Raw genomic sequence first — 24,824 nt, 5'->3', positions numbered from 1 at the left:
TCTTTACTACTGCACCAGCATTACCATCATGGTGCCTAGAGACGATCATCATTTGCGTTTTCTCAGGTGCAAATGTTACTTGCCATCTATTTCCCCAAGCTGATACAGCTCTCAGCTGGTGATTGATGTAGCTTAGAGCAGCTGGCATTTCTTCTCTTGGATAAGTGAATGTCAGTGTACAGTCGTCTGCATATGCATGTGATTCTGGGATGAGATGAAGAAGGTCGTTGAAGTAGACATTCCATAACAATGGACCCAGCACGCTTCCTTGTGGAACACTTGCTCCAATAGGATGTCTTGCTGATTCCGTTCCATTGAGAACTACCCTTAGAGATCTACCATGAAGGTAGTCACTGAGGAGACATAGCGCAGAGCCTGCAATTCCCAGTGCTTGAAGTTTTGCTAAGAGGCCCTGGTGCCACACCCGGTCGAAAGCGCCAGCAATGTCCAGTGCGACCACACAGCTGACTTTGGATTCATCCAGTGACTGGTGCCACTCTCTCTCTCTCTCTCTCTCTCTCTCTCTCTCTCTCTCTCTCTCTCTCTCTCTCTCTCTCTCTGATTACTTGGTAAAGGGGAAGACAGCTTGGGGATGGTGGAGTGTTCATCATTATTGATCAGTTCAATTAATCATTCTCTCTTGTATTTTCAGGTAAAAGATGCAGAATTTCTGGACAGGTGTGACGGTAAGTCATGAATGTGACTGTAATTGTTTTCAGTATGTATATTATTTCTCTGTGTCTGTCTCTATCTCCATCTCTGTCTCTCTCTCTCTTTCTCTCTCTCTCTCTGTCTTTCTGTCTTTTCTCTCTCTCTCTCTCTCTCTCTCTCTCTCTCTCTCTCTCTCTCTCTCTCTCTCTCTCTCTCTCTCTCTCTCTCTCTCTCTCTCTCTCTCTTGCCCTTTAATTTCTTATACACATTCATTCAACTTAATATCTGTTAATTTTTCTTAATGTATCATAGGCCATCATGAGACAACATACCTACTCTTGAAGCTGTGTATAAAATCTAGTGTCAGTAGTAGTATTTATCTTACCAGTAACCGTTACTGATTCACTGTCTTACGTAAATTCACTGACCCTTATGTGACTGACTGATGCTGACCCAGCATGACGTATGAGCTCTTTGAATGCCCTCAAGGCACTGGGCTTCTCAGTTCAAGACAGGTTAGCAGTAGAGACAGGTCAGGTCTGGGCGCTCTCCCTTATCATCTTAATATACGCTACCAAGACATCCTTCGAGTGTATTCATTCTCCAAATCTACCACCGAACCCCCATACGACAACAGTACATCACTTTCTCATTCAGATCACTCTACTTCATAGCCACCTTCAAACAGATAAAGTATTTGCTAACGTCTCTGAGTTATTTGAGTTTTATGAGCATGCATCTATTCCTGCATATCTGAACCCCATCCTTCGAGTCTCATCTCTCCCTTTTGTTTTAGTCTGTCCCTTTCCAGCCCTCTTAGTATTCTCGTACGTTGTAAATATGCCATCCTCTAGTTCTCTCTTACTTTCTGGTGTTATATACTTTTAAATCGTTCTTTGTATTTCTTGCCTCTTAGCTACAAGGCTAATCTAGTAGTGAATGTCTACATTTACTCTAGTTTTCGAATATATTTATTCATGTAAGGGTTCCATGCTGGTGCTGTGTTCTTTATGATCGTCCTGACATACGTCATATACAGCGCCCTGAAAGACTCTTTTGTTGAGATACCTGAATACCTTCCGTCAGGTCGCCAGCTGTGTGTTCCTCCTGTGTGTTCGGTGTGCCTCTCTTACTCCTAGATACTCGGCCTTGTCTGTGGCTACAAAAGAGGCTACTTGTGTAATTCTTTTTCTGTATATAAAATATCATTTTGGTGTTGGGTAGATATATATTTCATACGTTATATAGTTTGGAGGATGATGGTAGAAGAGTCGTGGTGTGTTAATGTCCTGTGCCGAGAAGTGATCACAGTAGATTGAGCTGTTGAGATGAACAGCCTAATTTACACAGGTACTCTGTAACTGGAGTGATAACTACACTACAGCCGTTGTGATCGCGGCTATTCATCTTTATAGGTCAATTGAGGCTTGAAATTTTAAATTACATGTAGTTACTAGTTGTAAGAGACACTTGTCGATAGGCACTTGGCCTGTTGAGTGTGGTGTGTGTTGTAGTGTAGTGATGGTGGTATTGTGTGTAGTGGTGGTGGTGGTGGTAGTAGTAGTAGTAGTGTGTGTAGTGATGGTAGTAGTAATAGTGTGTGTAGTGGTGGTAGTGTGTGTAGTGGTGGTCGCAGTAGTAGTGTGTGTGTGGTGGTAGTAGTAGTAGTAGTGTGTGTAGTGGTGGTAGTGTGTATAGTGGTGGTAGCAGTAGTAGTGTGTGTAGTGGTGGTAGTAGTAGTAGTGTGTGTAGTGGTGGTAGCAGTAGTAGTAGTGTGTGTAGTGGTGGTAGTAGTAGTAGCAGTAGTAGTGTGTGTAGTGGTGGTAGTAGTAGTAGTGTGTGTAATGGTGGTAGCAGTAGCAGTGTGTGTGTAGTGATGGTAGTAGTAGTAGTGTGTGTAGTGGTGGTAGTGTGTGTAGTGGTGGTAGCAGTAGTAGTAGTGTGTGTAGTGGTGGTAGCAGTAGTAGTGTGTGTAGTGGTTGTAGCAGTAGTAGTGTGTGTAGTGGTGGTAGTGTGTGTAGTGGTGGTAGTGTGTATAGTGGTGGTAGCAGTAGTAGTGTGTGTAGTGGTGGTGGTAGTAGTAGTGTGTGTATTGGTGGGAGTATGTGTAGTGGTGGTAGTGTGTGTAGTGGTGGTAGTGTGTGTAGTGGTGGTAGCAGTAGCAGTGTGTGTAGTGGTGGTAGTAGTAGTAGTGTGTGTAGTGGTGGTAGTGTGTGTAGTTGTGGTAGCAGTAGTAGTGTGTGTAGTGGTGGTAGTAGTAGTAGTAGTGTGTGTAGTGGTGGTAGCAGTAGCAGTGTGTGTAGTGGTGGTAGTAGTAGTAGTGTGTGTAGTGGTGGTAGTGTGTGTAGTGGTGGTAGTGTGTGTAGTTGTGGTAGCAGTAGTAGTGTGTGTAGTGGTGGTAGTAGTAGTAGTAGTGTGTGTAGTGGTGGTAGTGTGTGTAGTGGTGGTGGTGGTAGTAGTAGTAGTAGTAGTAGTAGTAGTAGTGTGTGTAGTGGTGGTAGTGTGTGTAGTGGTGGTGGTGGTAGTAGTAGTAGTAGTGTTTGTAGTGGTGGTGGTAGTAGCAGTAGTAGTGTGTGTAGTGGTGGTGGTAGTAGTAGTAGTAGTAGTGTGTGTAGTGGTGGTAGTAGTAGTAGTGTGTGTAGTGGTGGTGTTGGTAGTAGTAGTAGTAGTAGTAGTGTGTGTAGTGGTGGTAGCAGTAGTAGTGTGTGTAGTGGTGGTAGCAGTAGTAGTGTGTGTAGTGGTGGTAGCAGTAGTAGTGTGTGTAGTGGTGGTAGCAGTAGTAGTGTGTGTAGTGGTGGTAGCAGTAGTAGTGTGTGTAGTGGTGGTAGCAGTAGTAGTGTGTGTAGTGGTGGTAGCAGTAGTAGTGTGTGTAGTGGTGGTGGTGGTAGTAGTAGTAGTGTGTGTTTACATTCACTTTGATGTTATATTGGGTGATCTTGTAGAACCTACTGGTGTGTTGAAGAACTTAAGCATTTATACCCCTACCAGTCTTTCCACAATATTTTCTGTAATATTACCTCTACCCTTTACTTCTCGTTCTCTCAGATGCCCCTCACTTAATTCCATTTATTCCTCTCCCTTCAGACTCTCGTAGCACCTTGTCTCACTCGGTGCCAGCACATCCAGCTGCCTTTCATTCATAACATTAACAATAACTGTCTGAATATTAGTACTACATCCATGCACGTTCTCACAAACCAACTTCAGAACTGATCTTTCTTCCTTAAAGTTATTAATCTTGTCACAGTGGTTACTAGCCTCTTCCGCCAGGAATTTTAGTTACACTCTTTTCCCAACGAGGGAAGGATTCGAACCTTTTTTCCACAAGATAAAGAATATTAAGAAATAAGTCACGAAAGCGCTTGGAATTTCACTATTCTTTCACAGTGGTTGTTTTGCATACATATATATATATATATATATATATATATATATATATATATATATATATATATATATATATATATATATATATATATGTGTGTGTGTGTGTGTGTGTGTGTCCCTCTGACTCCTGTGTGGGGCTTTTGATCCAAGGTGGCTCTGGTGGCCTGGTGGTTAACGCTCTCGCTTCACACGGCGAGGGCCTGGGTTCGATTCCCAGCCAGAGTAGAAACATTGGACGTGTTTCTTTCCACCTGTTGTCTATGTTCCCCATCAGTAAAATGGGTACCTGGGTGTTAGTCGACTGGTGTGGGTCGCATCCTGGGACACTGACCTAAGGAGGCCTGGTCACAGACCGGGCCGCGGGGGCGTTGACCCCCGGAACTCTCTCCAGGTAAACTCCAGGTAAGGTATGGGACCAGGCTTTCATTTTTCTTGAATCGATCCTGATTGCCTCCCATTCCCCAAGGTGCTGTATGACCCCTACGGGTTTAGCGCTTCTGTTAAATGCAATAGTTAAGTAGAGCAGAATCTAGAGTGGAATGTGAGGAGACAAGAACAAAGGGGAGGAGGAAAATAAGAACATAAAGGCGGAGCACTGCTGTAGGCCTGCCGGCCCATTCTATGCAGGCCCAACTCAACGAAGAAAAGAGTACAGGAGAGAAGAATACAGGGAAGGAGGAGAGTAAAAGGGTGGAAGGAGAATGAAGGGAAAGGGAGAGAAGGCTGTTACGGCACGTGCTGCGGCTGTGCTGTTCTGAATACCCCATTGGTCACGCAGCACCAGCCAAACGTCTGTCTGCCCAGCTAGCTAGCTCCAGGAACACCACACCAGAGAAGAAAGAATGTGAAACATAAGTTGGGAAAGAACGATACTGCTGGACCAGGTGAGAAAGAATGGTACTGCTGGACCAGGTGAGAAAGAATGGTACTGCTGGACCAGGTGAGAAAGAACGGTACTGCTGGACTAGGTGAGAAAGAACGATACTGCTGGACCAGGTGAGAAAGAACGGTACTGATGGACCAGGTGAGAAAGAACGGTACTGCTGGACCAGGTGAGAAAGAACGATACTGCTGGACCAGGTGAGAAAGAATGGTACTGCTGGACCAGGTGAGAAAGAATGGTACTGCTGGACCAGGTGAGAAAGAACGGTACTGCTGGACCAGGTGAGAAAGAACGGTACTGCTGGACCAGGTGAGAAAGAACGGTACTGATGGACCAGGTGAGAAAGAACGGTACTGCTGGACCAGGTGAGAAAGAACGATACTGCTGGACCAGGTGAGAAAGAACGATACTGCTGGACCAGGTGAGAAAGAACGGTACTGCTGGACCAGGTGAGAAAGAACGGTACTGCCGGACCAGGTGAAAAAGAACGGTACTGCTGGACCAGGTGAGAAAGAACGGTACTGCCGGACCAGGTGAGAAAGAACGATACTGCTGGACCAGGTGAGAAAGAACGGTACTGCTGGACCAGGTGAGAAAGAACGGTACTGCTGGACCATGTGAGAAAGAACGATACTGCTGGACCAGGTGAGAAAGAACGGTACTGCTGGACCAGGTGAGAAAGAATGGTACTGCTGGACCAGGTGAGAAAGAACGATACTGCTGGACCAGGTGAGAAAGAACGGTACTGATGGACCAGATGAGAAAGAACGGTACTGCCTGACCAGGTGAGAAAGAACGATACTGCTGGACCAGGTGAGAAAGAACGATACTGCTGGACCAGGTGAGAAAGAACGGTACTGGCGGGCCAGGTGAGAAAGAATGATACTGCTGGACCAGGTGAGAAAGAACGGTACTGCTGGACCAGGTGAGAAAGAACGATACTGCTGGACCAAGTGAGAACGATACTGTTGGACCAGGCGAGAAAGAACGATACTGCCTGACCAGGTGAGAAATAACGATACTGCCGGACCAGGCGAGAAAGAACGGTACTGATGGACCAGGTGAGAAGGAACGGCACTGCTGGACCAGTTGAGAAAGAACGGTACTGCTGGACCAGGTGAGAAAAAATGGCACTGCTGGACCAGGTGAGAAAGAATGGTACTGCTGGACCAGATGAGAAAGAACGGTACTGCTGGACCAGGTGAGAAAGAAAGATTCTGCTGGAACAGGTGAGAAATAACGATACTGCTGGACCAGGTGAGAAAAAATGGCACTGCTGGACCAGGTGAGAAAGAATGGTACTGCTGGACCAGGTGAGAAAGAATGATACTGCTGGACCAGGTGAGAAAGAATGATACTGCTGGACCAGGTGAGAAAGAATGGTACTGCTGGACCAGGTGAGAAAGAACGGTACTGCTGGACCAGGTTAGAAAGAACGGTACTGCTGGGCCAGGTGAGAAAGAACGGTACTGCTGGACCATGTGAGAAAGAACGATACTGCTGGACCAGGTGAGAAAGAACGGTACTGCTGGATGAGTTGAGAAAGAACGGTGCTGCTGGTCCAGGTGAGAAAGAACGGTTCTGCTAGACCAGGTGAGAAAGAACGATACTGCTGGACCAGGTGAGAAAGAACGGTACTGCTGGACCAGGTGAAAAAGAACGGTACTGCTAGACCAGGTGAGAAAGAACGGTACTGCTCTGCCAGGTGAGAGAGAACGATACTATTGGACCAGGTGAGAAAGAACGGTACTTTTGGACCAGGTGAGAAAGAACGGTACTGCTGGACCAGGTGAGAAAGAACGGTACTGCTGGACCAGGTGAGAAAGAACGGTACTCTTGGACTAGGTAAGAAAGAACGGTACTGCTGGACCAGGTGAGAAAGAATAGTACCGCTGGACCAGGTAAGAATGAACAATACTGCTGGACCAGGTGAGAAAGAACGGTACTGCTGGACCAGGCAAGAAAGAACGATACTGCTGGACCAGGTAAGAAAGAACGGTACTGCTGGACCAGGTGAGAAAGAAAGGTACTGCTGGACCAGGTGAGAAAGAATAGTACCGCTGGACCAGGTAAGAATGAACAATACTGCTGGACCAGGTGAGAAAGAACGGTACTGCTGGACCAGGTAAGAAAGAACGATACTGCTGGACCAGGTAAGAAAGAACGGTACTGCTGGACCAGGTGAGAAAGAACGGTACTGCTGGACCAGGTGAGAAAGAACGATACTGCTGGACCAGGTGAGAAAGAACGGTTCTGCTGGACCAGATGAGAAAGAACGATACTGCTGGACCAGGTGAGAAAGAACGGTACTGCTGGACCAGTTGAGAAAGAACGGTACTGCTGGACCAGGTGAGAAAGAACGATACTGCTGGACCAGGTGATAAAGAACGGTACTGCTGGACCAGGTGAAAAAGAACAGTACTGCTGGACCAGGAAAGAAAGAACGATACTGCTGGACCAGGTGAGAAAGAACGATACTGCTGGACCATGTGAGAAAGAACGGTACTTCTGGACCAGGTGAGAAAGAACGGTACTGCTGGACCAGGTGAGAAAGAACGATACTGCTGGACCAGGTGAGAAAGAACGATACTCCTGGACCAGGTGAGAAAACGGTACTGCTGGACCTGGTGAGAAAGAACGGTACTTCTGGACCAGGTGAGAAAGAACGGTACTGCTGGACCAGGTGAGAAAGAACGATACTGCTGGACCAGGTGAGAAAGAACGGTACTGCTGGACCAGGTGAGAAAGTACCGTACTGCTGAACCATATGAGAAAGAACGGTACTGATGGACCAGGTGAGAAGGAACGGTACTGCTGGACCAGGTGAGAGAGAACGGTACTTCTGGACCAGGTGAGAAAGAACGGTACTGCTGGACCAGGTGAGAAAGAACGATACTGCTGGACAAGGTGAGAAAGTACCGTACTGCTGAACCATGTGAGAAAGAACGGTACTGCTGGACCAGGTGAGAAAGAACGGTACTGCTGGACCAGGTGAGAAAGAACGGTACTGCTGGACCAGGTGAGAAAGTACCGTACTGCTGAACCATGTGAGAAAGAACGGTACTGATGGACCAGGTGAGAAAGAACGGTACTGCTGGACCAGGTGAGAAAGAACGGTACTGCTGGACCAGGTGAGAAAGAACGGTACTGCTGGACCATGTGAGAAAGAACGGTACTGCTGGACCAGGTGAGAAAGTACTGTACTGCTGGACCATGTGAGAAAGAACGGTACTGCTGGACCAGGTGAGAAAGAACGATACTGCTGGACCAGGTGGGAAAAAACGGTACTGTTGGACCAGGTGAGAAAGAACGATAGTGCTGGACCAGGTGAGAAAGAACGGTACTGCTGGATCAGGTGAGAAGAACGGTACTGCTGGACCAGTTGAGAAAGAACGGTACTTCTAGACCAAGTGAGAAAGAACGATACTGCTGGACCGAGTGAGAAAGAGCGGTACTGCTGGACCAGGTGAGAAAGAACGGTACTGCTGGACCAGGTGAGACAGAACGGTACTGCTGGACCAGGTGAGAGAACGGTACTGCTGGACCAGGTGAGAAAGAACGGTACTGCTGTACCAGGTGAGAAAGAACGGTACTGCTGGACCAGGTGAGAAAGAACGGTACTGCTAGACCAGGTGAGAAAGAACAGTACTGCTGGACCATGTGAGAAAGAACGGTACTGCTGGACCATGTGAGAAAGAACGGTACTGCTGGACCAGGTGAGAAAGAACGGTACTGCTGGACCATGTGAGAAAGAACGGTACTGCTGGACCAGGTGAGAAAGAACGGTACTGCTGGACCAGGTGAGAAAGAACGGTACTGCTGGACCATGTGAGAAAGAACGGTACTGCTGGACCATGTGAGAAAGAACGGTACTGCTGGACCAGGTGGGAAAGAACGGTACTGCTGGACCATGTGAGAAAGAACGGTACTGCTGGACCATGTGAGAAAGAACGGTACTGCTGGACCAGGTGAGAAAGAACGGTACTGCTGGACCAGGTGAGAAAGAACGGTACTGCTGGACCAGGTGAGAAAGAACGGTACTGCTGGACCAGGTGAGAAAGAACGGTACTGCTGGACCAGGTGAGAAAGAACGGTACTGCTGGACCATGTGAGAAAGAACGGTACTGCTGGACCAGGTGAGTAAGAACGGTACTGCTGGACCAGGTGAGAAAGAACGGTACTGCTGGACCAGGTGAGAAAGAACGGTACTGCTGGACCAGGTGAGAAAGAACGGTACTGCTGGACCAGGTGGTAAGGGACGGGAGATGCACATGAAGGTTGATTCAGGCCTCAAGTGAACATGAGTTTGAGCTTGTGGTACACTTATAATCTACACTCTGTACCTCACTAGACTTAGTTACCTATAAGTTTTACACTCTTGTCCCCTTATAAAGCACTTTTTTTATTAATATTATTATTATTATTATTATTATTATTATTATTATTATTTATCATCATCATCACGGTGAAGCGCCTGTGGAATGAGGGGTAATTAAGTTTGATCCTAGGAAGGAAATGGTAGCTCCAGTTCCTCGAATAAAGAGCCCTTTAACGACATCAAGGCATCTCTTTTGAAAACTCATTAATATTATTATTGTGTGGGTGCGTTAAATCCGTAGGGGTCATATAGCATTTGGAAAGAACGAACGGCAGGCATTCAGGTTCGATCTAAGGAAGGGGAAGGCAGGTCCAATTCCTTAGATCAAGAGGCTCCCTAGCGGCATCAAGGAAACACCCTTGAGGGGGAGGATGAGAGAAGGACTGGTATGTAATGGCAGCAGACACTGTCAGTCGTGGCTGTCATCCAGCACAGCTCAACACAACACTCAGACATTTTCAGTACTGAGCAACACTCAGGTATCCTTATTGTGGAAATGTTTCACCAGACAATGGCTTCATCAGTCCAGTGCAGAAAAAAACATCTGTGGAAGACAGTAAAGTAATTAGTCCCTCAGTCTGGAGATGATGTGTTCAGTCAACAGTCTTGACCTCTGTCAACATTGATGGACTGAACGACACCTCTCCAGACTGAGGTACTGATTTCCTAATCTTCAGCAGTTTTTTCTCTGTATTTGACTGATGAAGCTGCTGGCGAGGCGGGGCCAGGAGCTATTACTTGACCCCTGCAACCAGAAATAGGTGAGCGCGCACGTACACACACACACACACACACACATATTTGCGGTTCACATCAAGTGATGCCATAGGTGAAAATACAAAGTAACTATTTTGATATATCTGAACTAGTTTATATGGTGGGTCATTGTCTGAGCTGAGAAAACCGTGGGAAAATAAGATGGTAGTCAGGGAGGGGAGGATAGGACACGAAGGAAGTAAAGATGGGGGCACGAAGGAAGGGAAGAGGGGGTTACGAAGGAAGGGAAGATGGGGCACGAAGGAAGGGAAGAGGGAGGGCATGAAGGGTGGGAGGCAGGGAAGCAAAAGTGGGGGTATGGAATGGAGCGTTGAATGGAGCTTTGGAGAGCTGGGTACCGGCAGGGTTGAATGGGGGGGGGTAAACTTGTAGAATGTTGCAGTGGAGCGGGAACCACACACGTGGGAGAGAGTGTCGCCAGATGTGTAAAATGTGTGTGAAGGGTGAGTGAGGCCTGAATAGGCAGGCAGAGGATATCAGGAGAGAAAACCTAGTGACGATAACACGAGAGAAACCTTAGTGAAGATAACAGAAGAGAAACCTTAGCGAGGATAACACGAGAGAAACCTTAGTGAAGATAACAGAAGAGAAACCTTAGCGAGGATAACACGAGAGAAACCTTAGTGAAGATAACAGAAGAGAAACTTTAGCGAGGATAACACGAGAGAAACCTTAGTGAAGATAACAGAAGAGAAACCTTAGCGAGGATAACACGAGAGAAACCTTAGTGAAGATAACGAGTGAACCATAGGATAACAGGAAGTGTTAATAACTGGGTACTCGCATGAGGTGTGAGGCTTGATAAATAAAACGTTATTAGTAAACATAACATAAAAATGGTTTTGAAAATTATTGCAGGAGGTTTACAGGACAGTACCTGAATTATTACACGCAAGTAATTTGGGCGAGGTAAGTGGGACTTAAGTCACAGTAGGTCACTGAACTGCATCTCCTTCGAATGCCCACTTCCTCTTCACTTTCACAAAAAGCTAGACCTGACATTAAATTAATGATTATAAAATTAAAACCAGCTACTCTGGTACACTGAAGTTTTGTGGTCTGTATGAATTAAGCTTACCGAGATCAACAAATATAAGTGGTATTAGCACTTACCATTTTATTACTGGAAGACAATGCTGATGGAACACACCCTAACCTAACCCCTGGCAGATAGAATTTACGATGGCTAATGCAAAAACTACTGTACATTATGGGTAGGCACTTATCTTAAGTGTGTTGGGAAGGATTCATTAAGTCCTCTATTTTCGTCCTCCACACGCAATTCTTGCGGTCCCGGAATTTTCCTGTCCTAATTCTTCAGGAGGAACTTGTCGGCAGTTCCTAAATTACGAATTGAAGCCAATACACCCTATTAGGCCTCCGAGAACGTCCGATTATTAACAGTACTTCCCACTTTACTTAAAATTTCTCAAAGAGTCCAGATAGCATCACATTTTAATACGCAATTATTATATTATTCATTTTGTTCTACATTTAGGAAATTATATAAAAAAATCCACAAATAGGAAAGATTTGGAAAAATAATCTTTTTAAATGATCATGGATATCATTGAAAAATGGGGAATATCTCATGATGAAATTTTAAGAAGCGAGGCTTGCATTAGCGAAAATAATGCCTAAACCGTTTAAGAAAATTTAAAATGGGATAGAAAGGCCCACAAAGAATAGGGCCATCAATAATTTACCCCCCAAAAATGGATGTATAAAGACTTCAAAAAGAACATGGAAGAATGAAAGGAAAATGGTCGAGTGTACAGGTAATAAGTTTTTCATTGGTATTTCTTATTGTAGAGGAAAGAAGGGAAGGTGAGGGAGCCTTGTGTCATGCCTGCAGGGGTCCAGTTACACCCGGCCCTGGGCCTCACCATATGACCTGCACTCGTCTCTCATAGTTGACTCCTAGCCTCATGGGTGTTACCATATTCACTTTGATGTTGAAAATGGTGTAAAATGACGAAAGTTGATGATTAAGACACATGTGCAACAGTTGGTATCTTTATTGTTGAAACGTTTCGCCTACAAAGTAGGCTTCTTCAGTCAGATACAGAAACAGCAGATATAGTAGTGAAATGAAGATAATGTAATCAGACCGTCAACCAAGGTTGATCGACTGAAGGCTCTCTCTACATTTTCCAACTCATCAGTTTCACGTGCCTAGTACACAGCAATATTCCAGCATAGAACGAGTGACCTGGCTTGGGGTCTCTTATTTTTGAAGTTCTAGTTATCAAACCTATCATTTTTTTCCAGTTGGGATAATCACATTGTCATCGTCCTTGAGCCGATTTAGAGCACAAATTATTTTCCAACAAGCCGCAACTAGGTTTCTGACCGTCCTCTTTCCAATCATACTGAAGACTCGCACATCAGTAAACAGTACCATGTGGAGAGATGCCCAGGACCTTGCTGAGAACACTGCTAGGCTGAGCTATCAGTTCACCGTATCTTAATAGACCGTTCTGTCATAGAGCATGCGAAATTCACTTTATACAGGTACAACGCCCTGACACTGTAATTGACTTCTTTGCTGTCAGTCCAGTCTTCAGTGCAGACTACTTTTTTTTTAGGAACTAATGCACCAACTTTGACATAAATTTTGCACCTGCAGAAATCGGCAACTCTTCTAACTCCTGCGCTTAAAAATAGTACTGTGACCCACAACAGTTATGATTTTTTAAGGTGTGCAAATTATGAAACATCCCTATTGTTGTGTATCATGTATTTTTTTGTATTTTCAGAGTAACTGTAATATACCACAACCTTAATATGCGCGATGTCAGAATGCATTTTTTGTATTGTTTCCCCCCGTTGAAATCACGGCGGAGTCTTAGATTTAATGCTTAGACCCTGAGGAGTCGTAAAGTTTGGCCCTCACGTGACTGTCATTCCAGGCACACTCAGTGTAGCCAGTGCTTCAAATATTTTGTTGCCATGGTTGCAATTTAAGCTTTGTCTGGTTAAACACCTGTTCAAGGCAATGAACAAGGATTATCCAGCATTCTAATGTGGTACCTGTTAGATAAGTTCCCCAGAGTGAGGCCAAGATGGCTAACAATGATTTTCAGATGGTAGTGAATGATATAGAGTTGGGAGCTTGGCATTCCTTCAAAAACATCTGCAGTGGATTATACCAACAGACAGAGACGTCGATTAAAAGACACTGGTAGATCAACTTCTGCAAAGGTAACAACGGCTAGGGAACTACATAGTCTCTCAAACTGCATTTCCTCCATTTACATGTTATTTTTTTCCTGATAACATATTTGCTGTGAGTGACGAGCATGGAGAATGATTCGAGCAAGATGCTGCAGCAATGGAAACACGTAACAATACTTTGAGGACAGTCGGAATTTGAATTATCAATTTATCAGCATTGAAAAGTGAAGGCAATTAGACGAGGCACTCAAAAATTATCGCATGAAAACCGGTGTTTCAATTTTGCCACTAGCTAAAAATTAATTTGAAGCAACACAGGTAAAAGTAAATCGAAACTTTTCTTTAAATATCTCAAAGATTTTCTGGCGATTAAGGTTTAAGTATGTATGCATGTAAGTAATTAAGATTTATTAAATGAACGTTATGTAAATTTAAACTTGGCTAACCCAGTAAGATCAAACAGTATAATATATTTCTGATAAAACAGTCTCCAGTTATTTTATGTGAACTAATTTAATTTAAAAATGGCATATTAAAACTTACACAACAGCATTAAAAGTGTAAAGCCGACCATTAGAGGCATTTTTTAAGACATCGGCCGTTTGCCACGGAGGAAGGGTAACCCGAAAAAAGTAACACTCATCGTCATTCACTCCAACACTGTCTTGCCAGAGGCGCGCCAACACTAAAGTTCAAAAGCTACAACACATCTCCACCCCTCCTTCAGAACACAGACACTTTACTCCCCACCTCCAGGACTCAAGTCCGGCTAACTGGTTTCCTTAAATCCTTGAATCTCTAGTTATTGCACACAGTCCATCATTCAGAATTGTTGCAATCAAGAGGAGGATAAGTCTAGTTTGTTGAATCAAGAGCCCCTCACCAGCATCAAGGCAGAATAATGCAATAATACCATACCCTGTCGACTCGTGTGGGTGCAACGCTTATTTTTTGGTTGTAATAATAATAATACTGCGCCATTTCAAGCTTAAAAAGAATCAATATAGCATCAAGAGTGTTGGAGTAGCGACCTTCTTGGTGGAAACCACAACAACACTGTTCAAACTTTGAAGTTCATCACACGAAACTTTCTCCAGTTATCATACCCTAACGGGTTTAGCGCTTCCTTTTGATCATAATTCTCCAGTTATCATAACCTAGTGGGTTTAGCGCTTCTTTTTTATTATAATAATCCAGTTATCACACCCCTCAAGGGAGGTTCCTTGACGCTGGTGAGGGGCTCTTGATCTAGGGAAGCGGATCTCTGCTCCAGTTCCCCGAATTAAGCCTAAATACCTTCCATCAGAACCCCCCTCACACAGGCGCGGTATAATCCCTACGGGTTTAGAGCTCAACCATAATACTCCAGTTATCACAAAATTTGTGAATGACCCGTGTACCACCGTGTGCCATCGTGTATCACCGTGTACCATCGCGTATCACCGTGTACCATCGTGTACCATCGTGTATCACCGTGTACCACAGTGTACCATCGTGTATCACCGTGTACCATCGTGTATCACCGTGTACCATCGTGTATCACCGTGTACCATCGTGTATCACCGTGTACCATCGTGTATCACCGTGTACCATCGTTTATCACCGTGTACCACCGTGTGCCATTGTGTACCACCGTGTACCATCGTGTACCACCGTGTACCGTCGTGTACCACCGTGTACCATCGTGTCCCATCGTGTATCATCGTGTATCACCGTGTACCACTGTGTACCATTGTGTATCACCGTGTACCATCATGTACCATCGTGTACCATCGTGTATCACCGTGTATCACCGTGTACCATCGTGTACCATTGTGTACCATCGTGTACCACCGTGTACCATCGTGTATCACCGTGTACCATCGCGTATCACCGTGTACCATCGTGTACCATCGTGTATCACCGTGTACCACAGTGTACCATCGTGTATCACCGTGTACCATCGTGTACTATCGTGTACCACCGTGTACCATCGTGTACCACCGTGTACCACTGTGTAGCATCGTGTACCACCGTATACCATCGTGTACTATCGTGTACCACCGTGTACCAACGTGTAACACCGTATACCATTATGTACTATCGTGTACAACCGTGTACCATTGTGTACCATCGTGTACCACCGTGTACCATCATGTACCATCGTGTGCCTCCGTGTACCGCTGTGTACCAACGTGTACTACCGTGTACCATCGTGTCCCACTGTGTAATACCGTGTACCATCGTGTCCCACTGTGTAATACCGTGTAACGTCATGTACCACCTAGTACCACCGTGTACCACTGCGTACGAACGTGTGCCACCGTGTACCACCTAGTACCACCATGTACCACTGTGTACCAACGTATACCATCGTGTACTACCGTGTACCACCGTGTACCACCGTATACCATCATGTACCACCGAGTAACACCGTGTGCCACCGTGTACCATCATCCATGGGGCACCTACGCCTACATACAGTCAGTCCTGTTGGAAATTTAAAGCCAGTCTCGGAGTTATAAACAAAAATGTGCGAGTAAGAACGATGAATATTAGTGAAAATTTACCGAAAAATAGGAAAGTGTCTCCTTGTCAAATTAAAAAAAGTTACATTTTTTTAAATTCCGAATATTCCTATAAAAAACAGTATTTAACTATTTTTAAGAAAACCTAGCTTGATAAAACTGGTTTTGTAAAAAAAAAAAAGTCACATTGGAACAAAAATCAATTTAAAGAAATACAGTTAAGATGCGGATCAGGAAAGCCGTTCTTTTATTATATTGAAAACAGTTTAATCAAATTGGCAAATTAAAATTCACACAGCTTAAGGTAAACGCCAAGCTTATTGACCCTTGTAGGTTTAACGCTTCATTTTTTTATTGTAATTATTTTTATTAAAGCCCACCATCGGTGAAGGTTTCAAGCCAATCAGATGAGTCATTCTGCAGTAACTGATGTGATTCCATCGGTTCTTCCCACGATATATAAGTTCTTCACCAAGACTACATTATATATATCAGAGAAAATTTTAGAAATGACTTAATTTTAATGGAGGTCTTGCTAATTTACCAGTTTTTACCTATTCGGCACGACATATATGTCGTGACGAATAGGCAGAACTTGCGATCTTGGCTTAAATAGCAACGCTCATCTTGCCATATAGGACAAGTGAAAATTTGTGTATGCAATAATTTCGCCAAAATCATTCTGAACCTAACGAAAAAAATATATTTCACTGTGTTTGTTTAGTATTAAATTATTGTAAACAAATCTAAAATATATATAGTTGGGTTAGGCTAAAATAAATTGTTCTTGTTATAATAAGGTTAGGTAAGTTTTCTAAGTTCCTTTTGGTGCAAAATTATAAATTTTTACATCAACATTAATGAAAAAAATATATCTTTAAACGTATAAGAGAAAATTTTAGAAAGGACATATACATGTATATATATATATATATATATATATATATATATATATATATATATATATATATATATATATATATATATATATATATATATATATATATATATATATATATATATGTATATATGTATGTATGTATGTATGTATGTGTGTGTCTGTGTGTGTGTGTGTGTGTCTGTGTGTGTGTGTGTGTGTGTCTGTGTGTGTGTGTGTGTGTGTCTGTGTCTGTGTGTGTGTGTCTGTGTCTGTGTCTGTGTCTGTGTGTGTGTGTGTGTGTGTGTGTGTCTGTGTACTCACCTAATTGTGGTTGCAGGGGTCGAGACTCAGCTCCTGGCCCCGCCTCTTCACTGATCGCTACTGGGTCCTCTCTCTCTCTGCTTCCTGAGCTTTGTCATACCTCTTCTTAAAACTATGTATGGTTCCTGCCTCCACTACTTCACTTGCTAGGCTATTCCACTTGCTGACAACTCTATGACTGAAGAAATACTTCCTAACGTCCCTGTGACTCGTCTGAGTCTTCAGCTTCCAGTTGTGACCCCTTGTCCCTGTGTCCCCTCTCTGGAACATCCTATCTCTGTCCACCTTGTCTATTCCCCGCAGTATCTTGTATGTCGTTATCATGTCTCCCCTGACCCTTCTGTCCTCCAGTGTCGTCAGTCCGATTTCCCTTAACCTTTCCTCGTACGACATTCCCTTGAGCTCTGGGACTAGCCTTGTTGCAAACCTTTGTACTTTCTCTAACTTCTTGACGTGCTTGACCAGGTGTGGGTTCCAGACTGGTGCTGCATACTCCAGTATGGGCCTAAAATACACAGTGTACAGTGTCTTGAACGATTCCTTATTAAGGTATCGGAACGCTATTCTCAGGTTTGCCAGGCGCCCGTATGCTGCAGCGGTTATTTGGTTGATGTGTGCCTCCGGTGATGTGCTCGGTGTTATGGTCACCCCAAGGTCTTTCTCCCTGAGTGAGGTCTGTAGTCTTTGTCCACCTAGCCTATACTCTGTCTGCGGTCTTCTTTGCCCCTCCCCAATCTTCATGACTTTGCATTTGGCAGGATTGAATTCGAGAAGCCAGTTACTGGACCACATGTCCAGCCTGTCCAGGTCTCTTTGCGGTCCTGCCTCATCCTCGTCCGATTTAATTCTTCTCATCAACTTCACATCATCTGCGAACAGGGACACTTCAGAGTCTATTCCTTCCATCATGTCGTTCATATATATCAAAAATAGCACTGGTCCTAGAACTGTCCCCTGTGGGACCCCGCTCGTAACAGGCGCCCACTGTGATACCTCTTCACGTACCATGACTCGTTGCTGGCTCCCTGTCAGGTATTCCCTTATCCATTGCAGTGCCCTCCCTTTTACATGCGCCTGATCCTCCAGCTTCTGCACTAATCTCTTGTGGGGGACTGTGTCAAAGGCCTTCCTGCAGTCTAGGAAAACGCAATCAACCCACCCCTCTCTCTCGTGTCTTACTTCTGTTACCTTGTCATAAAACTCCAGGAGGTTTGTGATACAAGATTTGCCTTCCATGAACCCATGCTAGTTTTCATTTATAATCTTGTTCGTGTGTGTCTGTGTGTGTCTGTGTGTGTGTGTGTGTCTGTGTGTCTGTGTGTCTGTGTGTGTGTCTGTGTGTGTGTGTATGTGTGTGTGTGTGTGTGTGTGTGTGTGTGTGTGTGTGTGTGTGTCTGTGTGTCTGTGTGTGTCTGTGTGTGTGTGGGTCTGTGCGTGTGTGTGTGTGTGTGTGTGTCTGTGTGTACTCACCTAGTTGTACTCACCTAGTTGAGGTTGCAGGGGTCGAGTCCAAGCTCCTGGCCCCGCCTCTTCACTGGTCGCTACTAGGTCACTCTCCCTGAACCATGAGCTTTATCGTACCTCTGCTTAAAGCTATGTATGGATCCTGTCTCCACTACATCGCTTCCCAAACTATTCCACTTACTGACTACTCTGTGGCTGAAGAAATACTTCCTAACATCCCTTTGATTCATCTGTGTCTTCAGCTTCCAACTGTGTCCCCGTGTTGCTGTGTCCAGTCTCTGGAACATCCTGTCTTTGTCCACCTTGTCAATTCCTCTCAGTATTTTGTAAGTCGTTATCATGTCCCCCCTATTTCTCCTGTCCTCCAGTGTCGTCAGGTTGATTTCCCTTAACCTCTCCTCATAGGACATACCTCTTAACTCTGGGACTAGTCTTGTTGCAAACCTTTGCACTTTCTCTAGTTTCTTTACATGCTTGGCTAGGTGTGGGTTCCAAACTGGTGCCGCATACTCTAATATGGGCCTAACGTACACGGTGTACAGGGTCCTGAACGATTCCTTATTAAGATGTCGGAATGCTGTTATGAGGTTTACCAGGCGCCCATATGCTGCGGCAGTTATTTGGTTGATGTGCGCTTCAGGAGATGTGCCTGGTGTTATACTCACCCCAAGATCTTTTTCCTTGAGTGATGTTTGTAGTCTCTGGCCCCCTAGACTGTACTACATCTGCGGTCTTCTTTGCCCTTCCCCAATCCTCATGACTTTGCACTTGGTGGGATTGAACTCCAGGAGCCAATTGCTGGACCAGGTCTGCAGCCTGTCCAGATCCCTTTGTAGTTCTGCCTGGTCTTCGATCGAATGAACTCTTCTCATCAACTTCACGTCATCTGCAAACAGGGACACCTCGGAGTTTATTCCTTCGTCATGTCGTTCACAAATACCAGAAACAGCACTGGTCCTAGGACTGACCCCTGTGGGACCCCGCTGGTCACAGGTGCCCACTCTGACACCTCGCCACGTACCATTACTCGCTGCTGTCTTCGTGACAAGTATTCCCTGATCCATTGTAGTGCCTTCCCTGTTATCCCTGCTTGGTCCTCCAGTTTTTGCACTAATCTCTTGTGTGGTACTGTGTCAAAAGCCTTCTTGCAGTCCAAGAAAATGCAATCCACCCACCCCTCTCTCTCTCTTGTCTTACTGCTGTCACCATGTCATAGAACTCCAGTAGGTTTGTGACACAGGATTTCCCATCTCTGAAACCATGTTGGCTGCTGGTGATGAGATCATTCCTTTCTAGATGTTCCACTATTCTTCTGATAATATTTTCCATGATTCTGCATGCTATACATGTCAGTGACACTGGTCTGTAGTTTAGTGCTTCATGTCTGTCTCCTTTTTTAAAGATTGGGACCACATTTGCTGTCTTCCATGCCTCAGGCAATCTCCCTGTTTCGATAGATGTATTGAATATTGTTGTTAGGGGTACACATAGCACCTCTGCTCCCTCTCTCAGGACCCATGGAGAGATGTTATCTGGCCCCATTGCCTTTGAGGTATCTAGCTCACTCAGAAGCCTCTTCACTTCTTCCTCGGTTGTGTGTACTGTGTCCAGCACATGGTGGTGTACCCCACCTCTCCGTCTTTCTGGAGCCCCTTCTGTCTCCTCTGTGAACACTTCTTTGAATCTCTTGTTGTGTGGGTGTGGGTGTGTGTGTGTGTGTGTGTGTGTGTGTGTGTGTGTGTGTGTGTGTGTGTGTGTGTGTGTGTGTGTGTGTGTGTGTGTGTGTGTGTGTCTGTGTGTCTGTGTGTGTGTGTGTACTCACCTAGTTGACCTCACCTAGTTGAGGTTGCGGGGGTCGAGTCCGAGCTCCTGGCCCCGCCTCTTCACTGATCGCTACTAGGTCACTCTCCCTGAGCCGTGAGCTTTATCATACCTCTGCTTAAAGCTATGTATGGATCCTGCCTCCACTACATCGCTTCCCATACTATTCCACTTACTGACTACTCTGTGGCTGAAGAAATACTTCCTAACATCCCTGTGATTCATCTGTGTCTTCAGCTTCCAACTGTGTCCCCTTGTTACTCTGTCCAATCTCTGGAACATCCTGTCTTTGTCCACCTTGTCAATTCCTCTCAGTATTTTGTATGTCGTTATCATGTCCCCCCTATCTCTCCTGTCCTCCAGTGTCGTCAGGTTGATTTCCCTTAACCTCTCCTCGTAGGACATACCTCTTAGCTCTGGGACTAGTCTTGTTGCAAACCTTTGCACTTTCTCTAGTTTCTTCACGTGCTTGGCTAGGTGTGGGTTCCAAACTGGTGCCGCATACTCCAATATGGGCCTAACGTACACGGTGTACAGGGTCCTGAATGATTCCTTATTAAGATGTCGGAATGCTGTTCTGAGGTTTGCTAGGCGCCCATATACTGCAGCAGTTATTTGGTTGATGTGCGCTTCAGGAGATGTGCCTGGTGTTATACTCACCCCAAGATCTTTTTCCTTGAGTGAGGTTTGTAGTCTCTGACCCCCTAGACTGTACTCCGTCTGCGGCCTTCTTTGCCCTTCCCCAATCTTCATGACTTTGCACTTGGTGGGATTGAACTCCAGGAGCCAATTGCTGGACCAGGTCTGCAGCCTGTCCAGATCCCTTTGTAGTTCTGCCTGGTCTTCGATCGAGTGAATTCTTCTCATCAACTTCACGTCATCTGCAAACAGGGACACCTCAGAGTCTATTCCTTCCGTCATGTCGTTCACAAATACCAGAAACAGCACTGGTCGTAGGACTGACCCCTGCAGGACCCCGCTGGTCACAGGTGCCCACTCTGACACCTCGCCACGTACCATGACTCGCTGCTGTCTTCCTGACAAGTATTCCCTGATCCATTGTAGTGCCTTCCCTGTTATCCCTGCTTGGTCCTCCAGTTTTTGCACCAATCTCTTGTGTGGAACTGTGTCAAACGCCTTCTTGCAGTCCAAGAAAATGCAATCCACCCACCCCTCTCTCTCTTGTCTTACTGCTGTCACCATGTCATAGAGCTCCAGTAGGTTTGTGACACAGGATTTCCCGTCCCTGAAACCATGTTGGCTGCTGTTGATGAGATCATTCCTTTCTAGGTGTTCCACCACTCTTCTCCTGATAATCTTCTCCATGATTTTGCATACTATACATGTCAGTGACACTGGTCTGTAGTTTAATGCTTCATGTCTGTCTCCTTTTTTAAAGATTGGGACTACATTTGCTGTCTTCCATGCCTCAGGCAATCTCCCTGTTTCGATAGATGTATTGAATATTGTTGTTAGGGGTACACATAGCGCCTCTGCTCCCTCTCTCAATACCCATGGGGAGATGTTATCTGGCCCCATTGCCTTTGAGGTATCTAGCTCACTCAGAAGCCTCTTCACTTCTTCCTCGGTTGTGTGCACTGTGTCCAGCACTTGGTGGTGTGCCCCACCTCTCCGTCTTTCTGGAGTCCCTTCTGTCTCCTCTGTGAACACTTCTTTGAATCTCTTGTGTGTGTGTGTGTGTGTGTAGAGGGAGACCGGAACCGTAGTCCTGGCATATATCAAGTCGGAATCTCTGCCCATTTTTATGCTCATTTGTCAACTGTTGTTCATTACGACTTATCTTGAGTATTCATATATAATGTGTGTATGTTCACTGTTTTCTTGTTGTCATAGTTTTCCATCTTACAGCTGAATGACCCTTGTTGTTTTAGCGCTTTATTTGATTCGATTACTCTATCTTACAGTTTATATTGACTGATTAAAATATCGTTGTTATTTGCCGATTATTTAATTTCACTTCAGCACATAGTATTGTTTTCCTTAGCTAGGAGCCACAGGAAGCTGAGTGCGTCTTTCTAGGACTGCTGAGGGTCGCTAAGACGCTGCCGGAGTTCCAAGACCAGCACAGACTAAACTTGGGCAATTTACTGCTTATTTATACACTCCGGGGCATGTTGGAGCGTGTTAGTGAAGGAGGTAGCAAGGTGGAGAGGGAAGGGAGGGAGGGACGATAGTTAAAGTTGTGTTGGAGAAAGCCTAGGACTTAATCTGTCTAAAATCAATTGCTTTAGACCTATATTTATTCTCTTGGCAAAATTTACAGATTGACTATTTTTGTGTGAGCGTGAGTGGAGTTATATTGACGAAATTTATAATAAGACATTATTGTATGGGTGAGGTTTGTATTTTCCTGTATCTGTGGCTTCTCGCCCAGCTTATCACAGTTCAACCACCATTACCTCTGAGAATTATATACGTCGTCTTCCCTGGTCCTGTCTTTTGATTTCATCAAGTTCAGCTCCCTCAGTTTCTCCTCATAGATCAAGTGCTTTACCTCTTTGAAAAGTCTTCTTTCAAACTTTTACCCTTTTTTTCCAGCGCTTTTACATGCTTGATAAAGTGTGGCTTCCTTATTAGTGCTGCATGCTTCAAGATAGACCTGATGTATCCCATATATAATATTGTAAATGGCTTTTTTTTGTAAATTCTTAAGAGCTAACAGATTTGCCAGTCGCATATTAGCAACACAGATTATTTGGATGATGTGCACCTCAGGTGATGTGCTTAGTTTTATCCGTATTAGACTTAAACAAGTCATATATTGTGTCCAGGATGCTTCATTGCTATGTTTTAAACATTTTTCAGTCCTGCGTATGTGTACGATTTTACCCGGTTGCTGTGCACCTCTGGTAGTATACTTTACTTTTGAACATTAAAATGGTATAAAATACCGACAGGTTGTTAGGTAAGACACATATGCAACATTGTGTTGCAGTGTCTGACAGATTGAACATTAAAATGGTATAAAATACCGACAGGTTGTTGTATATGTGTCTTACCTAACATACTTTACTTTTCGCCATGCTTACACCAAGTGCCTTTTCTCTCTCCGATAAGGTCAGCTTCCCCCCCCCCCCCACCCCCACCCCCCTCATCCTTATGAGGTATTCCATTTTTGGTCTCTGCTCCTTTGATCCTTATTACCTTGTTCTGAAATAAAAGAATCCTTTGTCTAGGGAACGTTTCAGACTGTCTAGGTCACCCTGGATTATATTTTCGTCTCACAGTGTCCGTATCATTTTTGTCAGCTTTACATTAGCAAACATAGGCAAATGTGAATCGGTCCCGTGAGTTTGTTTGTATATACAGAAACGGTTGAGGTGGTAGTAGTTCCAAGCCTTGTGGTGCCCCACTCGTCACGCTTGCCCATTCTGATGCTTCCACCACAGAGCTGTGTTACCCTGTATTATAAGAACTTAAGAAAGAAGGAACACTGTAGCAGGCCTATTGGCCCATGCTGGGCAGGTTCTTTACAAACCCATCCCACTAACAATATTTGCCCAGGTAAGACACATATGCAACAGTTAGACAACTTTATTCCGAAACGTTTCGCCTACACAGTAGGCTTCTTCAGTCGAATACAGAAAGTAGGCAGGAACAGTAGAGATGTGAAGACGATGTAATCAGTCCATCACCCTTGAAGTCGTAGAATTTGAGGTTGTCAGTCCCTCGGCCTGGAGAAGTTCAGTTCCATAGCCAGGAACTATCTAGGAACTAGATAGGCAGCAGAGTTACCACAGCAAATGTTCAACAGAAGATCAGACTTACTAGGAAACTACAAACACTCTGCGATAATAGTAATTGGAAAAGTTTAGGAAGACCTGAAATTATTCAAAATATTTCATCTCGTCCACCGTCAACCACAGAAACTGAAGCCCTCAGCTTAGGCCTCAAATTCGCAACAGGAATTACGAAACCGAAACAAGACCTCAATTTCATCGCCAAAAACTACAGACACAATGACTCCGACTTCCAAAAAGGATATCTTCAAGGCATCATCTCAGCAGCCATCTCAACACACAGCTCCCCAGTCATACCTCGACGTTACATCAATGCACTCAAAGGAAGGTTTAGCAGAAGACACGACCATCAGGGTCACCACCGCTGACAAAGGTGGTGTTGTTATCATGAACACTGACGATTACAGGAACAAAATGCTCAACCTACTTAATGACCCAGATACCTACAAACCTCTCACAACTAACCAAGTGGACAACCTTACTAAAACTTTTCTTCAAAGGACTCGCCGCATTCTGAGGGCCTCAGAACAAGGGAAGAAACTTCTGCACACCATACCCAGCAACCCCAGAACTGCCAGGGTGTACGGCCTGCCAAAAACTCACAAGCCTGGTATCCCACTGAGGCCCATATCCTCGGGAATAGGCAGTGCTCCCCACCAGCTCTCAGGAATTCTTGCAAAACACCTCTCTAAACTCTTGGGCACTATCAGTCCAGCACATCTCAAACACTCGGGTGATCCTCTCAATCGCATTCGCAACATCAACATCAGGAACAAGAAACTTTCCAGCCTTGACGTGACTTCCCTATTCACCAAAG

General features: G+C 44.8%; 1 protein-coding gene across 1 annotated transcript in view; it reads left to right on the top strand.

The window, feature by feature from the left end:
- Nucleotides 1-577: 577 nt before the first annotated feature.
- step (cytohesin steppke) overlaps nucleotides 578-24,824 on the top strand; it is a gene marked incomplete at its 3' end in the record, with an annotated part of 586,727 nt that continues 562,480 nt past the window's right edge. The window contains 1 exon segment of the mRNA XM_070083666.1: nucleotides 578-686. Coding sequence (XP_069939767.1) covers nucleotides 593-686 — 94 coding nt within the window.

Source organism: Cherax quadricarinatus, chromosome 10, assembly GCF_038502225.1.
Source record: "Cherax quadricarinatus isolate ZL_2023a chromosome 10, ASM3850222v1, whole genome shotgun sequence".
NCBI classification, from domain to species: domain Eukaryota; kingdom Metazoa; phylum Arthropoda; class Malacostraca; order Decapoda; family Parastacidae; genus Cherax; species Cherax quadricarinatus.
This window is presented reverse-complemented; position numbering and strand designations above follow the sequence as displayed.